General features: G+C 45.3%; 1 protein-coding gene across 6 annotated transcripts in view; it reads right to left on the bottom strand.

Moving 5' to 3' along the window:
- Positions 1–19,614, bottom strand: part of ZBTB46 (zinc finger and BTB domain containing 46) — a 55,560-nt gene that overhangs the window by 16,428 nt on the left and 19,518 nt on the right. For 5 of the 6 annotated variants that reach the window (XR_011804596.1, XM_072026697.1, XM_021277826.4 and 2 more), the window contains 2 exons: positions 6,522–6,803; positions 762–934 (listed from right to left, as the gene is read on the bottom strand). Coding sequence is in view for 5 of the 6 variants with exons in the window: in XM_072026697.1 (XP_071882798.1) it covers positions 762–934; positions 6,522–6,803 (455 nt within the window). In the remaining variant the exon portion in view is untranslated. The remainder of the gene's footprint in view (positions 1–761; positions 935–6,521; positions 6,804–19,614) is intronic. The other variant, XM_072026700.1, reaches the window with a different exon arrangement.

Here is a 19,614-nt window from a genome sequence, read left to right as displayed (position 1 = left end):
ACGGCTAATCTGCCTGTCCACACAGCAAAGCCCAGAGAAAACAAACCCCTTCTGCTCGCTTCCCTTTACACAACGCTCCCTGGCATTGCTAATCCACATTATAAATAAAAGCTGATTTTTTTTTTTTATTTTTTTTCTCCCCCTAACCCATTTGCAATATGCCAGCGTGCAGCAGATGGCAACCCTGTGTGAGGGAGGTCTGCTGCAGCCCGGGGAGGCGGCTGCCAGCCGATCTCAGCGACCCACTGTGCTCTGCTGTGACTGCAAAGGAAAATCTCTGCTCCCCTCACGTGCCTGATGGGACTAAAGGCTCGCTGAAAAAACAGGAAAACTAAGGAAAGCTACAGAAAGGTATGGATTTTATGTCAAACTCCAGACTCCTAATAAATGCAGTCTGCTGCTAACCTGATCTGGATCATTACAAGAAACCCAAATTCGAAACACCAGGAATGGACAGAGGAGAGCTGGGCGCTTGGCTACCTTTATGCCATCATTAATATTCTTAAACATTATTTTCTTTAAAAAAATAAATAAATAAATACAGTTTTTCGAATGTACATTCTGTTGAGGCAAGGCTGAAAGGGGAAAATGAGGACTATGCCAGCCCTGACCTCAAAGGATTTCTAGTTTTAAAATTACCTTATCTTTTTAAAAAACAGCTAATGGATCAAATAAAAGCTATTACAGTCTTTCCAAGTGCCCCTAACTGGGGATTATTTAATCACACAGATACCTTTGGGTTTTTTCCCCCACGATCCTACCTGGGTTGAGGCAGGCATCTCTCCTTTTGCCATGGCTTCTGGTGACATGTCACCAGAGCAGCAGACCGCGGGGGGGCTCTGAGTGGCAAGGTGTGCTGAAGGCAGCGGGGGAGATGGTGCTTCCACTTTGCCATCACATTCGCCCCTTGAACGATTCAAGTTGGTGCCAGGCCCTGGGGAACACAGGAAACGAATCTCACCCACGTGAACTAGCACCAGCTGGTGGTTTTTAAAAAGGCCTCGAAAAGGCAGGGAATGAGCACTCGCAGCTTATCTTCTGGCAGTGGGAGGGAATGCAGCAGTACAGTGATGCCAGGCTTTTTTTTTTTTGTTTTTGTTTTTTGTGTGTTTAAACCCAGCCTCCCCACCCAAAACGTCTCGTCTGCGTGTGAGCTGCATGCGGTGGAGTTATCCCATGGCACGGCCACTAAAGGAGTCCGCCGGGAGACAGGAGCACGGTGCGGCACAAACGTCCAAGAGCAATCACATTTCTGGAAGACACTTCTTCGAGAAGCACCACTTCAAACGTATACATTCAAATCTTTACATAACATACACAGGACAAACGTTCTGCTACCAAACCTTCTCGAAAATTTAGCTTCAGATCTGAAGATTTGACCTCAGTGTTTTATTTAACACAGTGCTGTTCATCCTTGATCTCAAAGTGCTTTACAAAAGATGAAATATGTATATTTATATATGGCTTTGACTCTATACCTAGCAAGCATGGGGGTTCAAATAGTTGTACAAAGCTACTGAATCCTACCTAACAGCTGTTACATCCTAAAATCCTGCTGTAGTTGCAAGGAAAACATGGTTTGTCTGATGGAAGCAGTCATAGCTGCTCGCCTATCCTGTAGCAACAGCCAAATAATGTATAATATCCCCAAAACGACGCTGGCAATCAGTGACAAATCCATAGAGAAATGAAGAGCGTGTAATCACGACCGGCGTACGTTACAAATAATTGAACAGACATTAACAAACACCTTGGCTGTACGTTGCAATGATGCACTGAGCAGCTTTGGTGTTTTTTTTTCGAAAAGCAAGCAAGCTAAATCAGAAGTGAATATTGCACAAAAATAAGCAAATTCATATTTGAAGCAAACTGTGCCCTCAAGTCTTTTTATTTCTAATACAAACGAGTACGACTGAATTTTTTATGCACATAAAAACCCACAGTCTTTAATGCAGCTGTGAATAACAAGTCAAAGTTTATACTTTGCCTGAATACAATACCCTGCGATCAAGGTCCCAACAAAGCGTTCAAGTGAAACTGCACAAAGGTTTCTAAATCCGAACAATCCCAAACCTTTTTTTTTTTTAAATCAGCTCTCAAAGGAAATTCTCCTCTAGTGCCACAAGCTGGATGTTTGATTTGCCTTCCTCTGCTTTGATCACAGATTGAAATCTTTCACAACTTAGATAACTCTGCTGAAGTGTGATAACAAGACTTGAAGGTTTTGTTCTGCTGGGGCTCATCTGTTGCTCTTTTAGTTTAAAGGCAGGGGACCAAAGAGCCAAGACCCCATAAAGGGAAGATGGGAGAAAAAAAAATGGGGGGGAAAAAGTGAATTTATCATTATTCCCTGCCAGAAACCATCACTGCACCCTTCTTAAAGCGCGAGTTAATGGATGAGCAATGAAACAGAGCAAGGAGAAACAAACCCAGGCATCCACAACGAGCCACAAACACGTACAACACAGCAAAAAGGTACAAATGTGGTTTTTAAAACAAGCATTGATATTTATTTGGTTTCAACTAGAACACAAGAAGAGAACCCCACAAAGGCGAGCCGTACTTCGTACACAGGAACGCGAGCAGCACCCGAATTCACATTTTGTTCCACTCAGACCAGAACTGGGAGAACCCTTTTTCCCTTCAAAATTTGCATTCATTAGATTTTAATCAAAAGTATTCTAACTTCTAAACCAGAAATGAAAAGTGCTTTGCTTCAGCCAGCTTTGCGTATGGAGGATGATGCACTGGTTCAGCAGCATTTACATGAATACAGGATTCTCTGGCAGCTGGACAGTGAGCTATTGTGGCAAACAAAGGCAAAGGTTATAATATCTCATTTAAAATTACATCCATTCTCCCCTAAATCTGGGTTTACCGTGTACAAAATTGTCGTGCCAAAGTGAATACCTTTAACTCCCACTTGGGAGAGCTGACCACTGCGTAAAATGTGTTCCTTTAACATCCAGTGCAAGGATAAATTATTGGCTCCGATGAACCGCTAACTAAAAATAAAGTATTAGCTGGGCTGCCCAAAAGAAAAGGGCTCTGTGCACCATGTAATCACTTGGACAACACGCTCCATAGGAATTGCTTCTATAAACAGTTTCAGTTGCAATAGGGTAAACAGGAAAAGCCAAAGTTAGACATATAAAGAAGTGTGCAATGTACTGTTCCCAAAATGTGGAAGAGTTGCTCTTTATGGCAGTCAGACCCAATCCCCCCAAAATCTGAAAGGCTTCTTTTCTTAAATGAGAACACAAGGATGCAAAGTAACCGACTCGCTTTCTAATGAGTATTAAAATCCTCGTCCTCTTGATTACACTTGGCAGAAACTTCTGAGAACATTCAACTAAAGCCTCTGAGCGTTGTGTGGATGTGGAGGAACCGCACGCAACAATGCCACCAAAGTCCAGGGCCATCAGTGAAACAAACCAGACGTTCTCAGAGGCGAAGGATAACCTTTTGCAGACAGCCCACAAAAACATGTAAAGATGAGGAAAGCTGAACAACGGACATGGTCTCGTCTGAAAAAAGACAGCCCCAAAAAGAAGCTGCGCAGGTTTGTTAACTAGCAATACCCAAGAAGACATCGGTGTTATCCATGAACATCTGATACTTACTTTTTCCTGCAAAAACTACGTTCAGGTTTCTGACTGGCATGATGATAAAGTCAATCTCGACCATATGCCACGAGCTTCATGAATTCTCAAAGCTGCCCAGCCACAGGTTATCTGGCAATCCCATCACCGGGATGGCAGGATACTTTTCTCTTTATTTTTTAAATTAGTTTGAACCAGTTAACGTTAGAAATGCTGTATTTAAGTTTGACTGCGTTGCAGCGATGCTCCTCTAAAAGAAGCAAACAACTCCCCACATCCTGTGCTTCACTTTCCATTAACTGAGTGTTAAGTAATTTCACAGCTCATATATCGTTACAATATATACTGAATTAGGAAAAAAAGAACACGAGGTAAAATGAAAACCTTGGGGTATCCTCTATTAACTTTTATAACAGTAGGAACTATGTGGAAGAAAAATTAAAACTTGTAATGTATGCGGTAACTTTGAGATTTACGGCCCCTTTACAATCCTGATGAGCCGTTTCTAAACACGCATAATATACTCTCTGATCTCTCCACTTCAACTAAGTCTTTTCCTCCAGAAAATAGATGTTAAACCAGCTGCTTGAGTCAGTTACTCACTGCATTGGCTTCTAAGAAAACACAGACAGTCTAGAGACAGCAGTTAAGGTCTGAAATACGTTTTACATTTTTTAAACTCCAGAGATTTGTCACTTAAAATTCTTGAGATCGGCGTGTTTCCTTTTTAAATCAGGCAGGTGAGAACTGCCACGCACTGTGCTGGTTTTTGTGTTTAAAAAAAGAATCTCGTTCGCTGTGTTCCTGCCCTCCCCATCACCCCCGTTTTTTTGGGTATAACCCAGGACTTAAAATGACTCAATATCCTCAAATTGTGTTTGAAGAAAAATGTGAAAAACACCTAACAAAGCAAGCACCAACCTAGGCTGTGTTTTCAGAGCTCCACGTTCTTCTCATCACTTGCTTTGCTGTCATTTTTATGCTGAAAATTCTCATTAAACTGGATGTCCTATTGTATTCAATAATGACCACTTAAAAACAAGCGAGTCATATCAGAACATCTTCTTCAAGTGATTAAAATAAATAGATCACTGTGATCTGAATCACATAAAAGAAAAAATACATCCCCTAATTCCCTGCTTCTGTAAAAATTCTCTTAACAAGCCACAGCCACATCGACTTACTGTTGAGAGCTAGGCACAAAGTGAGCAGTTTATCTTTTTGTCTTAAGCAATTCTCTTCCAGAAAGATGAGCTAATTAAAGCTTAGCTGAATGAAATCCGAGTAATAGGAAGAAGCCTGGAAAGCAGGTACCTCAAATATAGACTGGAGGGCACCTCCTGAGTCACCGCATCCATCAAACGCTTACCCCGACTTCTGAGTCTCTCCTGCTTTATTTCAGACCCAGTTGGAGTTCTGCCTACACCGTGCCTGTTTGGGAACTCCAGTTCTCAGCTGGGTAGGCAATCTGTAGTTTCCAGCCCAAATTTATGGCTGCTTTACACTCATTTGTCTTTAAGCCAAGTGGTCCATCAGCTTTTTAAGGAAAATCTAAAATCCTCCAACCAAGGAGGAGATGATGGATGGAGCGCAGTCCCGTCATTGTTCCACTTTATCATGACAGAGACAAAACCGCTGATTTCATCTGTCATGAATCACAGATTCTAACACCCTGCGCATAAATCTCGCGGTGATCTGTGCTCCTACCCCAGCCTGGTGCCAGCTGAGGGCACTCTTCTCCCTGCACGCCAGCCTGCCACGGAGGACCTTTGCTGGATCATTGCAACAAAGGGATTTTCAGCACAGCAGCCTAGCTGGAACCTTCTAAATCTGATTTAATTGGAGATCGTTCAGTAAGTGAACTACTGTGGGAATAACAAGAATGTTGCACCAGCAATTCCACCCAGACATATAAGCTGCAGAATAAGGTACAAAACCTTTATTTTCTCTCTAAATTTAGACAGATTAAAATAAATAAATAAAAATTCTCCTGTTCAGACATGTAAAGGGAAAAGAGGCTCCAAGACTGACATTATGTCGTACAGTTATCTCCCTTTTTCATGCAACCCAGGTGACCATTACGAGTTCTCTTTTTTGCCATTGAGGAAAATAAAAACGTAATAGTTATCTTAGGTGAACTTTCGTTCTATTTAATTGGTCAATTTTCTCAGCGTAAATGAAAATACTCTTTTTCTGCTGAAAATGAACACACAGTACTACAACTCACTTCTTGTTCTATGCTATATCACAGAAGATATCCCCATCTTTTGAGATTACTAAAATGCAGCATTAATAGCTTCTCTTTCTCAGAGTGCTAGAGAATCCAAGCATTTTACAATAGCAATGAAGAAAATGTGCTGGAAGATAAGCTGTCCACACCGGCTGCTGCAAATCAGCTGCACCTGACATATCACCCACGGAGAAACACTCATTTCCATGCACGAGCGTAAGAAAACAATTTAATAGCTGCCCGTTACCTAGAGATCCTGCCAGAAATAGGAGAAAGATCGCACCATCTACAACATCATAACTGTTTCTATGGACGTTCAAGTTTCCCCCTTTTCAGTTTCAACATCAGTCAGTTTTGGATTCGAAACATTTGTAGCTACAAAGGGACGCAAACACGTGTATTTGGATCGTCACTTCCTTCTGCCAACACGTAAACCAGGCGTTTGACACCAAGAGCTATGCACACACTGCGTGATTGCCTTCCACAGCTTCAGCACTTCGCATCGAAGTTGGATCAATACCAAAAACACGCTTCCAAATTTCACGGCAAGTGTGACTGAGCAGAACTTAAAACCAGATGCAAATACATTGGCAGCAATAAGGCAGAGACCTGCGTTTTCTTCTCGCTAACGACTCCACGTAAAGCGTCAGTAAACAAAAAAATAAATAAATAGAAAAACACAAACTTACGAGAGAGAGAGTGCGTGCCTTTGGGTAGGTACTCGAACAGCAGCGAGCTGTCCTCTCCCAGCATGTCGGCCTTCAGGGACAGCAAGCTGTTCTTACTCATCAGGGCGGCCCGCAGGTTGGCGACGGTGGCGGCCTGAAGCGCGTCCTCCTTGTCGGGCGTCAGGGGCTGCGCCAGGTAGCTGGCCTCGCCGCCCACCAGCGCCTCGTCCACGTTGCCGTAGGGGTCCGAGCGCTCCACGCGGCTGTCGGAGCTGCTGGGCTCCGTCACGGCCACGTCGGCACCTGTGGGGAAGAAAGATTGTGTCAGAGAGCCTGTGGTGAATTCCTGAGGTGAGGCACGATGAGAAGCGCGTGCGTGGTGGGTATGGGTTGAAACTACCAAGAACCAGCTCACGACCTGTTTTTGCCTTTCAGGTGAGAGCACTGCTCTCCTATCTCCTCTTCCAAGAACCCAAAGATGAACTTGGCCACCCACAGGCCCCCATGGCCAGGGGGCTTCCAGCCATCCCCATCCCCCCAGCGAGTCGCCCCACACGCCACAGAGGTGCCTGCGGGCCCTGTCCCCATGCCCAGGGGCCCGATGGCACCCAGCCCTGCTGGCCTCCAAGGTTTTGAAAGGGATAAACAGCCTATAACAGAGGAGTGCTAATTAATATAAATTCCAAGGGGTCATTTAAAATAAAATAAACAGTAATCCATGGTTTCCAGCCTGTATCACAGTGTAGGTTTTACACAGAAGTGAAGCGATCAACAAAACACAAAGCCACAAAACAGATCAGCCAGCTGCCTTACGGGGGCTAGCTACCAAGGAAATATATAAAAATCACAATGGACTACTAACAAAAACATCATTACTAAACCCAAACACAAACGAAAAGGTTGTAAGAAGGTAAATCCCTGTAAATGGGGGCATTCGGGCGCTGTCCCCACAGATCACGGTGATCAGTCCCGTTCCTGCAGAGGGCTGCAGGGCAGCACAGGGCTTACGAGGCAAGAGGACAAGACATCCATTTGCACGGCCTTATTAAAGCACGTTAACGAGGACCCCAGCATAATGCCTTCCTCCTGTAACCTCCAGCAGGGCAGGGACCATCGTTCCCAGCCATGTTCTCCAGGAGGCAGCGCCTCGCTCAAGGAGCCAGCAGCAGCCCCAGCCCCGCGCACGTCAGATCCTCCCCAGGTCCCGATTTACTTCACTCTGCTGCCACTCCCTCTCGCTGTTCACTTTTTCCACCTCCTTTAAAAAGCAGAAAGCCTCAAAGGAAACAACGAGGGAAAAGCAATCCTTAGCAGAGCAATCCTGCACTCAGGGCTGGGGGCTCCACACGGAGCGACCCCGCACGCTGCCAGAGGTGCTCTCTCTTTAAAACAAATTGTTTCCCTGCTCCATCTGCTGCTGTCTGTATAATAGAACAGCGAGATTAACTCCTAGCCAGGCTGAAGAGCTCATTGCTTTGATTTTTATTTACGTATTTAAGGTTAACTGCGGCGTCATGCCTCAGGTAGCAGGTATATGCATTTTTCCTGGAAGATCACGCAGTTTGTTTTCAAAGCAAACATTTCCGCATAACGAGAAGTTACAACAACTTAACAGCTGTTACAAGAGATGGTGAAAACACTAAATTCTGCCCCATTAACCCAGTAACTTACCAGCTGGCTTTATCAGCCACCACGATAACGATAACCCCGCTGCTCCCGTGCTCCTCGCCACCCCAAGAGGCAGAAGCCCCTCGGGCCACAGGGGGTGCCTGCCACCACGTCCCTGCTGCCAAGTCACCAGGCAGTAACTCACCTGCCCTTTTCCTGGCTCTTTTCAGGCTCCTTTCCCTTTTCACGGCCCATTGCAGACGCTGATTGACAGTCGCCAGAGCCTGCTCCTGCCTGCCGCACATAAACGCTAATTGCTAAAACACACGCAGATTAATTGTAACCACAATGACACATTAAACGTTCCTCAAAAGCCAAGATTAGAGACAGACAGCGAAATAGAGGCTTTAGAGCTTCCAGTATTTATAGCTAATCAAATACACATTAAGGCAAAATAAATATCCACTTAGTCACGTAAGTACTGAAATACTCGCAGTACACCAAAACCCAAAAACGCACGGAGATCCCCTCCACGGAGCCTCCAAAACCACTTCTCTCTTCTCTCCAGGACCCGGCTTCACTTAACGAGATTGAGCCAAAGAACTACACGGATCGGAAGCATCCGTCACTGCCCAGTAATCTAAACTGTTTACTGAAGTTCTTCAGAAGTACGTAAACCAAGCTTTACTAGATGAGCTTCTATTTTGTAACGACTCAAGACAACGGGGTCAGGGCCATCCTCGGCCGGCTCCTACCCCGTGCACCGAAACCCCTTTGGCTGCACGGTTTCGGGAGCCACGAGCAGGAAATCCCGCTCAGTGCAGCAAGTTCAACACGGGATTAGCGCCGCTCCAAAAACTGAGCTCATTAGTCTCTTCAACAATTAATTATTCTGCAGTTATTCTATTACACCGAGGCGACTTTCCAAAACGCGGAAGCCTCAGGAAAGCTCGATGAGTTCGTTGACTCGGATGAGCAGTTTGCCTTCAGTTGCGTTTAGAAACCAAACGCGGGGCCTGTTTCTTATAGTTTCAGCATCCCTGGAAGTCTGAAAGCAAAAATCGGCCAGGAAATTTCTTATCTGTACACAGAAGCCCGACACAGAGGAGTGCTGAGGGCCCGACCACCCGCACAGACCACAACAAACCAAGCTGGTGCCTGCTCTGGAGGCAAGGTAGAAACGTGGCTACAGTATGAGAATGGCAAACCCAGCCCAGAAACCCCATTCATCAGCAGGCACGCCGCTGCTAGCATTTGAAAAAGAGAAGATTTTACGTCAAATAAGCTCAGATCTTGTCACAAATCCAGGCATCGGGAGCCCAAAACAAAGGCAGGAACCTACCGGCTGCAGGGGATCAGCATCAAGGTTGTCACCGGTACGAAATTCAGCCCTAGGCACTTTTTAGCTCAGATTGCACTATTCAAAGATGAAGCGGCACTCCACGTGCCTGCCAGCTCCCTGGGAAGGGCTGTAGCAGAAATAAAGGTGATGCAACTTAACTGCAGCACCCAAAGAAAACATTAACGCAACAAATTGGTTTTCTACATCTGGGAGAAAAGTGACAGCAAAACTGACAGCAAAAAGCATTAAATCTGCTCCAACAACTGAGAAATACGTGTGCCACCTCAGAAAGACCAAGGAAAAGCTTCCCCACGTTAAAAGAATAACCCATTTGAGTACCTTAATTTGATGCACAATTTTTTTTTTCCTTTAAGTCTTCTCCCTGTGTTTACTCACTGCAGCCCCGCTCCACAGTCGGCTCCCCCTCACCACCCGTTTCCTGGCTGTACTTACTGGTTTTACCTTCTCAGCACATCCCCAGCTCCTTCTGCTGTTTCCCAGACTCCTGCTGCTATCCTTCTCTTCCCTAATCTGCTTTGCAGTCATCTCTTCTTCCAAGTTTTACTCCTGCTCTCATATGTACATGGCTGAATATCTTCTGGAAGCCTGCATGTAGAGGTCTAACCCCATTTATCACGTGGAAGAGAGGTGTGAATCAAAACCATACAAGATCACATCTTCTGCTGGACTACATATTCTGTAGAAATATGTAGATATTCTTCTTTTCATCCCCATCTCCAGGTAAGAGGGGATCCCATGCCTCCTGCTCAGCCTGCTGAGCTCCCAGCCCTCTGGCTGCATGGCACATCGGCCACCCCGCTGCAAATGAGGCGCTCCCTGAGACGAGGACAGCAGCATTTAGCTTATGGTTCGCAGCCAAAGCCTTCAGCCAGTTTCTCAAAGTTTTCTTTATCACCCTGGCAAACATCAGGAAGCTTTTAGGATGCTTTCCAACCCGTCCTCAGCCCTCCTCGCCGTCAGTGCTTCGTCATGCAGAGCAAACACTCCATCAGGAGCACGCTGTGAGCTGGAGGTTAGCGCCATGTGGCACCTGGGGACCACACTGCAGCCCCACAAACCGCCCTCCATCCCTCCAATATCCCCAAACAGCAGCAATTCACAGCACCTCCTGCCCATAAAACACACCTTTTACCCATTCTGCACAGCTCGCCTGCTTGCACAGCTTCGCTACCTGCTTTGGTGGAATTAAACCTTCACCAGCATTGTCCCCCTGCCTGCCCCAACATCAGTAACGCCATCTGCTAAACCCAGCCAGCCCCTGGACGCTTGTGTTTGGTGGACACTTGCCAAAGGTAGGGGTAACAGCGACTATCTGGAGCTAATTAAAGAAACACCGGCTAATCTTACATTCCACTAACTCAGAAAGCACACTTTACAACCATAAACACTCCGACCCCCCCGTGCTCCCCAAATTATGGCTGTGATTCTTCAGAAGCTGACGCAGTTCACTCCATAAAGAGGTAGAAAAATCCACCTACATATTTCTTATCGCTGCATTTGGACAACGGAGAGATAACAGACTTTTGCCACCGCTAACAACAAACCAGTTAAGTGATACCTTCCAGCAAGTGCAGCTTAGTATAGCCTCTGAGCTACACGAACCAAACCGTGCACGTGGCTTCTCTGGCCAAGGTCACCGCATGCAGCGTCCTAAGTCATCTTCTCTTAAAGTGGAATAAAGGTTGGTCAAGGTGAAACAGCACTCAAAAAAAAAATCTATACAAGAATCTTTTATACAGAATATTTCAGCTACAATGCAAGTTATCCTGTTCTTTATATTGAGTGTGAATACTGCAAATAACTTTCAACAAGTAGTTTGGGAGGGAGAAAACGCTCTCATTGTATAAATTAGGGTGGGAAGATGAAGGGAAGTAAAGACAAGCTCTCATGCACACATGTCCCACTGTTGGAAGCAGAAAGGCAAGCACCAAGGCAAGTGTTTGATGTTACGTCTCAAGTGGTGTCAGCAATCAGCAGCAATCCTGACTTGTGGCTGCGTGACTGCTGTATTCTCATACGGCTCCACTTTTAAGAATCACAAAATCTATTAGGTTGGAGGTGACTTCAGGGCTACTTCTAGAGTTACCTGGTTGCTCGTGGCTTTGTACAGTCGAATTCCGAATATTTGCAAGGGGAGGGACCCCACAACTTCTCCAGGACTCTGCTCCATCATATGACCGCTCCATGAGGAATTTCCTCCCTTTATCCCATGAGAATTTCCCTTCTCATAACTCACACCCATTTCTTCGTATCCTTTTGCTGTACACATCTGAGTAGGGTCTGGCTCTGGACAACACCCCCATCCCCACCTAAACCAAACCTTGTATATAGCACCCTGTAGCCCATCCTGGTGACCTCTGCTGGGCTTGCTCAAGCTCAAAGCCCTTGTACTGGAGATCACCACGCCGGGTCTCGTACTCCAGCCATGCTCTCACTTCCCTTAAACAGGGGAGCTGTTCAGGGCCTCCAACACATTAGTTGTACAACTTTCAGTACAGTAGAAAACTGAACTTTTTTTGTATACAACAAGACAAGGAGAAAGGGCAGAGGGATGCGAGGGAAGAGGTGCCAGCACCACCGACATCTGCTCCTACCCCAAACTGCAGCCCCCCGCTACCCCCTCGGTTGTGTCCAATTGTTTGCGTAGTTGTGAAGTGAAATCGAGACAGGAACTAAGATATGTTAAAAATAAACTAGGTTATTAAAAAAAAAGTTTATTTTTAAACCCAGCTCAGTTCCCCAATCTGATTCACTGCAGGGTTGCACAAACATCACCACCGGAACAACTGAACAGAGCGTGGGGGTGGAAATCAAGGACAGGGGAAAGTGGGAGCCACTTCAACCACGATTTTCTTTCAAGGACACTGCCCCATTCTGACCTGAACCGAACTGTTTTGGATGGAACAGGTAAAATCAAAGACGGTTTTTGAGGTTCTTTTACGTATTGGTGCAGAGTACCCACTCAGATCTCTGTGACAGTGGATTTCATCTAAAACTTCACATATCATGTTTCTAAGTTTATACAAGAAAGATTCAGCTAGATGTCTTTATGTGTAAAAGGCTTGAAGTAAACTCACGGGAAGGAAAAGGTTTCATTTCCTAGCGTTTTCTATGTCAGTTAAGAAAAAAGGGGTACCCAGGTTGATAGACAAAATGACTTCCTTTTACCAGCTGCCAAAAACATCCCTGAAGTTTGTATTTTAGATACCCCCGTTTCTACGAAAAAGGGTTTCAAAACTTCGTATTTGTCAAACAAAACCCAGCATTCTCACATACTGTAATATTTACACAGAGCATCGAAGCCATGAACTACAGTGGTTTTGATTAGCGTTTTACTGACATAATAGTATGCACATGGACATAATCCACAGCACATTCAAAATAAGTTCCAAACCCCAAATCCAGGGGACTGTAGATGTTTAGCCACGACATACACGATCATTACAAACCGCCTTTAGCTTAATAACAGACACCGTAAGTAGATCCTCGTGGAGATGAAAATGAAATCTGCTTCAGGCTGTGCTCCCTCACCTTCATCTTCCTCCAGCTTCGTGCTCTCCTTCAGCTCCTCGACCGTGATACAAAGCAGAGCTGGGATGCTGGCCTGTGCTGTTGGATTTGAGGCACTGAGGAGCACCTCCTGTATAAAGCAGCAAGTTTCAGGTGCTGGTAGCTGCTTCTGGAAGACCTGGGGGGGAAATTGCAGCCCTGGGACCCCTGCAGGTGAATCTTAACCTCTAGGTCTTAGCCTATAACCAGCAGGGATTCACCATGCATCAATAGCAACAGAAACTTCCCTCGATGCTTCTAGAATAGACATTCTAACAAAATATTTTAATTCTACACAGATACAACCCATTTTTATACTGATACTTCCACAGTGGTATGCTGGAAGCAGAAGCACACCTGGATCTTCGTTTCCCTCAGAACAGGCAGAGTACAAAGGTCGACTGGAAAATTCCCTCTGCTCCTCCAGGTATCTGATTTTTTTTTACTTTTATTTTTTAATTTTTCAGTAGACTCTTCTATTTTTTTTCCCCTGTGGGCTGTGTCAACAAAAGGAGCTCCTGGCCCCGAATGCCACTGCTTGGTGTCACTGTCACCGCCTGCAGGTGACCTCGACTCAACTGTCTGTGGGGCCACGAGGTCAGCCTGGCCACTGCACTGACCGAAGCACCTAGACACAACAGAGCACCCACCTCCAAAGATGACAGAAATGGTTAAATTGGACAAGTTACTTCTTTTTGAAGTTATTGGATTGAAGTGGTCCGAGCAGGAGCGAATGGCCAACGCAGAAATATCTGAAACTACTGTTGTTGCCCCAAAATATGCAGAGAATCATGCACTAACTTCACACAGACAATCACTTCAAAAATATTACGCTTGACTGTAAGCTTAACCTCTTTTTTTTAAAAAGTCAGAACTCAGTACAAGATCTGATACTATTTTCTGTTGCTCTTCAGCACGGCGAAGTAGCGAAGCGCAGGCTGACAGCACAGACACAAAGAGACAGAAGCACAGCAGTCAAGTACCACATTCAACATGAATGGTAGTGCCCATGAAACGTCAAAAAAAGTAAAATCTGAGACCAATGCAGCAAAGCAAGTTTTCATTTCATTCTGACGCTGCATCCAAACAGCGAATCCCTACCGTGTGTGAACGCAAAAGCAGCACTTCAAATGCAAAAGTGAAAGTCCTGAAGAGAGATGATCACAAAGAGCTAAAATCCTGAAAGCTTCCCTTCGTACCACTTCCAATTCCAGTAAAGAAACGAGAGTAAAAATAAATAAATATAGAAATAAATACATTTATTTTTGGATAAGAAATATCTGTGAAGCTGAGCCTGTTAGCCCTGGCACAAGGCACAAATCACAGGGAGAAGGGCACTGCAGAGAGGGAAGTGCCTCTGATCTCCAGGGTTAAGCAGATTAGCAGAGCTGGGGCTGTTACCATAGGGAGGAGGAAGAGGAGGAGGAGGAAGAGGAGGAGGAGGAGGAGGAGGGCGGCTCTGGAGCCTGGGGAACGCAGGGCGGGGAAAGGAAACGGACACAGAGCTTTGAGCTAAAGCTGGGTTAGGGTGGAACCATTTTAAAGCCAGGGTGTAGCCACGGCTAAGTGTCTGGGTTTAAAAGCAATGATTTTCGTTTCCAGCCTTCAAAATAACCCGGCCTCGCCCTTTAATAACGGGAACTCAGAATAGTTATTCCTGCAAGGACCGCATCCTAATAATTTCGTTAGCCTCTCGCTGCGGTGATGGGCAGGACCCGGATTCTTCACCGAGCACCCTCCACGACCCTTGTGCAAAACCCAGCAGACGGACACAGAGGTTTGGTTGCTTTGTTTTTTGGTTTTTTTTTGCATTTTGCTGCAAGCAGCAGCTGCTTCCAGAAGGCAAACCTCTGGCTTTCCGTGCCGGCAGACAGCACCGAGGACAGGCTGGAAACCTGGGCAGCTCCGGCAGCCAGCGGAGGAATGCAGAACAGGGGCTAAGCTGATTTCGGCACCAAGAAAGAATTCTGGGGGTGGCATTAGGGCAGAAATCCCTAACCCCTGCAGGCCTAGCATCCCCGACTGCCATGGCATACAGCATGGAATTGCTTCGTGATTAAGAACATCATTAAAACCCTCTCAGCAGCAGAATATCTTGCGCTGTAAATACAACTTCTCGTAAAGCAGGTGGAAAAATGCAGTAAGTGAATTTTTTTTTCCAAGGAGGCGAGCTATTTGGGATTTACTCATGCTTATCCTCAGAAATACTCAACACTTCTACAATAATCTGAACGTTTGGATTCAAAACACCTGCCCTGATTAAAAGGCGATCTTTCCAAAACTGAGCCCCAAACAACGAACTAACAGCAGGAACCTATTAAAGTTCAAGCCCGTTTTTAAACATCAGACATCAATTTGACAACTAAATCATCAATCACCCTAGTTTCCATTCATTGCTGTAACAATATATTTGCTTTTGTCCCCCCCCCAAAAAAAAAAATCTACAACTCGCCAATAAAATCTCATTTTAGGTAAGATCTAAAGGATCTCAAGAAACACCAAGGACGTGAGCAGGGCGTTGCTTTCTGATGTCAGTGTGCAAAAGTGGAGAATGCCTGGACAGGAGGGAGTTCAGTTAGGTAAGGTTTATCCATCTCCAGGAGGAACAGGAGGGTAGGAAATTGGAAATAAATTCATGCACCGTGCCTCAGTGCTCAGCAGGTACTCCCAACACAGACATGTTCTCATCGAATCTTGCTCCCTCGTCACTTCAGCCTCTCTCAGATGCTACCGTGGATGTTCGCTGGGTTGTCCCTTACTATACCAAAAGCAAGTTTTTCCTTCTCAGAATTTGTTCTCCATCCTGTGGTCCCTCTTCCCGCTCCTTATTCCTTTATTCTCATACAACTGCTGCTGCTCCTTCCCCTTCTGTATCTCCCGTCTGTGTCAGCACGCTCCTTCGTGCCAAAGAGCTCTGTCCCAGACTGCAAAGCCCCGGCCTTTCTGAACTCATTCATGCTACATTTTCCTTCTGTCTTCATTAACATTCAGTACTAGCCCGTGCATCTTCTTTCTTCCTCTTTTTAATACCAGCTCTTGAGGACGGCAATCTGATTGTTTATAAAGTAACACGTAAAGCCACAACGATTCCGTTTTTGCAAAACACAAATCTTGAGTTCCTTAAACATCCAAATCCTGAACACAAACACTACGTTCGGTTTTTTTTCCCCCTTCTCAATATTTCAGACCTTTATTCCACCACATGGACCAAAGCGCTTGCCAAATACCACAATAAAAACAATGCAGTTTCCACTGTTTGAAAAATAAATAAATAAACAGCACGGAAACGAGGAGACTGGGGCTAAGAAATGGATTTGCAGCAACTTAAGTTTCCCTGAGCAGCATCTATTGAAACCAGATTTTACTGTGCAGTAGCTGCATCTACAGAAACCACCAAACAGCTGACGATTCCCCAAACGCTGGGCTGGCTGCATCTGCTGGCTATAGGGCTACGTACACACGGCTTGTCTCACTTTTGGCACTCATCACAAAGCCGTTTGCACGCTCCAGTCACCACTGTCCTCTTCTCAAGAGGTCTGCCCTTCTCTCTCTCTCTAGGAAGAGGCATGCAAACACGCGTACCGCACACCAGCCCACAACCAACACCCCGGCTCAGGAAAGTGATCTGGTGGTGGTTTTGTGTTTGTTTGTCTTTTTAAGGAGTGTTTGGATCATGAAAAGAATGTGATAAATACACAGATGCTTACAACACACACAAACCTGTAGCCAGGACTCGAAGCGTGGCGTCATTCTGAATACAGCAAAAGCAAAAATAATTACCCAGTTCTGCTGCGGCTGTCATCACTGCCCCATTAGCATGTCTACACATTTTTGGCAGGCAAGCAGCTTCCTGCCTTGTTTGAGTATCCCCTGATGTCCTAAAGCAATCGAAGGAATTCCTGGTCCTTGCTGCAGCAGACGCCTTCCACTGACGTTGACAAAAATCTGTGGTTTATCTCTGAAGATGATGCGACAAGATGAGGATTTGAAGATTTGCACGGAAAAGATTTGAAGATTTGCACCCAGAAGCTTGCTGAGAAAGAGATTTTTTTTTGCAAGCATAAATAATTCCATAGGAGACCCCCTACACATTCAGACAGGTGCCGAGGCCTCACCTGCACCGAGTCGGCTGAGCCGACCTCTCTCTTCTCTCCGAAGCCTCCCGAAATGTTTCTGATCTACACGATCCGACCGCTCAGCATCTGGGCTCGCCAACAGCTCCTGCAATCGTAACTCACTCCCAAGGAACCAAGAGAGGAAAAAGGGATGGGAAAAAGCTTACGACACCAGCTGTCTCCAATCTGCGCGGGGAGCCAGTAGCACGACTCGTGGCGCTGCAATCAGGTTGCGTCATCCAAAAACACACCCGAAATTCTCCTCGCCACGAGGGAGGAAACCTGTGCAAATCGGAGGATTTTGAAGGGAAATATTGAAGTAACTTGGAGCTCCACAGTGCAGTCCTGTCCGTCCTTCCCGTGAGGATTGTAACGTGAATCCTGAAGCTCCTCTTGCAGAATACAACGATTTCACTACGTGTCACCAAAATAAAGCTGAAAGATCCTAAGCTATAATGCCTTTATAAATGACCGTTCTGTTTTGAAAATAATTGGCTTCATTTCACAGTCAATTGGCATCCAAAAAAAAAAAAGAGATTGCTTGCAGCTTTCGGGTGCAAACACTCTGAAGACGTGTGGGAGTATTTCCTTAGAAATAAATTCCTGAATCATAACTACTAGGCTTGAACTAACGCATTAATAAAACCATCAATAAATGCTTCAGAAGACACCCCCCAAGTGACACGGATCCCTATTATATGGAGAAGCAAAACCAGCAATGTTTTGCTAGCGTAACAGCTCTTCCAGTGAGGATAACCACCCTTGTTGGTGAGAGCCTTTATAATATCATCCCATCCTACAGGGAAGGCCCTCAAAATGTATAGTCCTGTATGAGCTTCGTCCACAAGCGTTAACTGAGCAGCAACCCAAGGAAAATGAAGGTACTCAAGGCACGCGACTACTTCAGAATTTCATTAAAACCTCTGGTATTGCAACCAATAAACAGCAACGTGTTTCTTTAGAAACTCCACGAAGTTCCAGAAAAAAAAAAAAAAAAAAAAGGTTAGAATAAAATGCAGACCTGTTATTTTCGCAAGTCTGCGGAGGAAATTCTTCTTGGCTCAGTTATGAAGCAGCGCATTATTTATAAAAGCCCATCCTCGCGTTTACTTTGGAGAACTGCTGTTCCAAGTGAATGTGGCTTGGCGAGGAAGACACACATCTGAATGTTTCATATAAGGAATGACAGAGAGACATCCTGAACAACCCAAACAGGATGAGAAAGAGAAACCCGAATGTGTTCCGTGACTCAACAGAGAACCCAAATTAATGAACTGGCAGCAGCGTGAAGAGAGGGCCCTCGTCAAGCTGTGAGCCCGACTGACACCACCCTGCAGAAACAGAGCTTAAATCCCATCCTCCATCCAGCACCCTGACTTCGTGGGGATTCTTTTGCAGATCTTGTGGGATCGTTCTGCCTTGGAGAAGGAAGATATGCTCTTCGTGCCAGACATCAGGAACCTTGCTTCGGTAGCTCCTTCCACGATGCTAGACTACCATTAGCAGGATTACTCCAGACACTCCTTTTTGTGTTAATCTGCAGCGTAATCAAATTCAAAGCCTTTAAGCATCATCCCACCAGCAATTGGGAGAGAATCAACTGATTTGAAAAGAATTTTACCGTCCTTTTAGTTAAAAAAAGGAAATCTATGCCTGTTTTAGGCCCCACTACATCATGTCACACACACAGCTCAATGCACCTTTCTTGAATCAACAAGTTTCCCACCAAACGAAGCACCACCACAAAATGAAAACGAGCTGCCAGTTGTTTCGATCCAATGCCCAGCGAGCTTCCTTGAAACACTACATATTAAGCGTTCCCATATAATTGCCTTTCTCCCCCAAATCACTGAATTTAAAAGGTTACACCAGTTATTTCCAGACACGCCTTCCAAAACGCTGCATGCAAAAAAAGGCCAAATGATTACCTGGAACAGTTTCAGGAGGAGGACACTAGCACTGAAGTTTTAGGATGGATTCTCCTGAATCAGCTTTATATTATGCGAACAAAAGCATTTGCCAACGGCACCCGAATTATCCCCTAATCAGGGCTTTCAGACTTAGCAAGCAGCATCTTAAAATAACCGATTAGATCAGAAAAGTTAATGAGTTTCAGAGAACGGAGTTCTAGATAACTTTTTTTTTTTTTCAGCATATTCACAAAGGAAGACTGAGCCATTCCCTCAGAGGGCACCTTTTCATCTCAGCCATGAACATACGGGTAGGGACACTTCTAAACGAGGGAGGGAACAAAAAGCCCAGACCATGAAGATTATTTTAAAGAACGAAGCCTGACACTACCCAATTTGACAACTTTAAGCTGAAACGTAAAGAATGAAGCCCTCAACCACATCCCAAATACTCACTACAAAGTGCGTTCTCTTTCACACTAGAGAATCAACATTTCTTAGTGTATTGGAGCTACATTTGCAGCACCCCCAGGCTACTCCTGAACTCCAGCAGGGAAGGGAAGCACCTG

This window comes from Anas platyrhynchos, chromosome 21 (genome assembly GCF_047663525.1).
Source record: "Anas platyrhynchos isolate ZD024472 breed Pekin duck chromosome 21, IASCAAS_PekinDuck_T2T, whole genome shotgun sequence".
Classification (NCBI taxonomy): Eukaryota; Metazoa; Chordata; class Aves; order Anseriformes; family Anatidae; genus Anas; species Anas platyrhynchos.
Note: the sequence above shows the minus strand (reverse complement) of the source record. Positions and strands in the feature narration are given on the sequence as shown.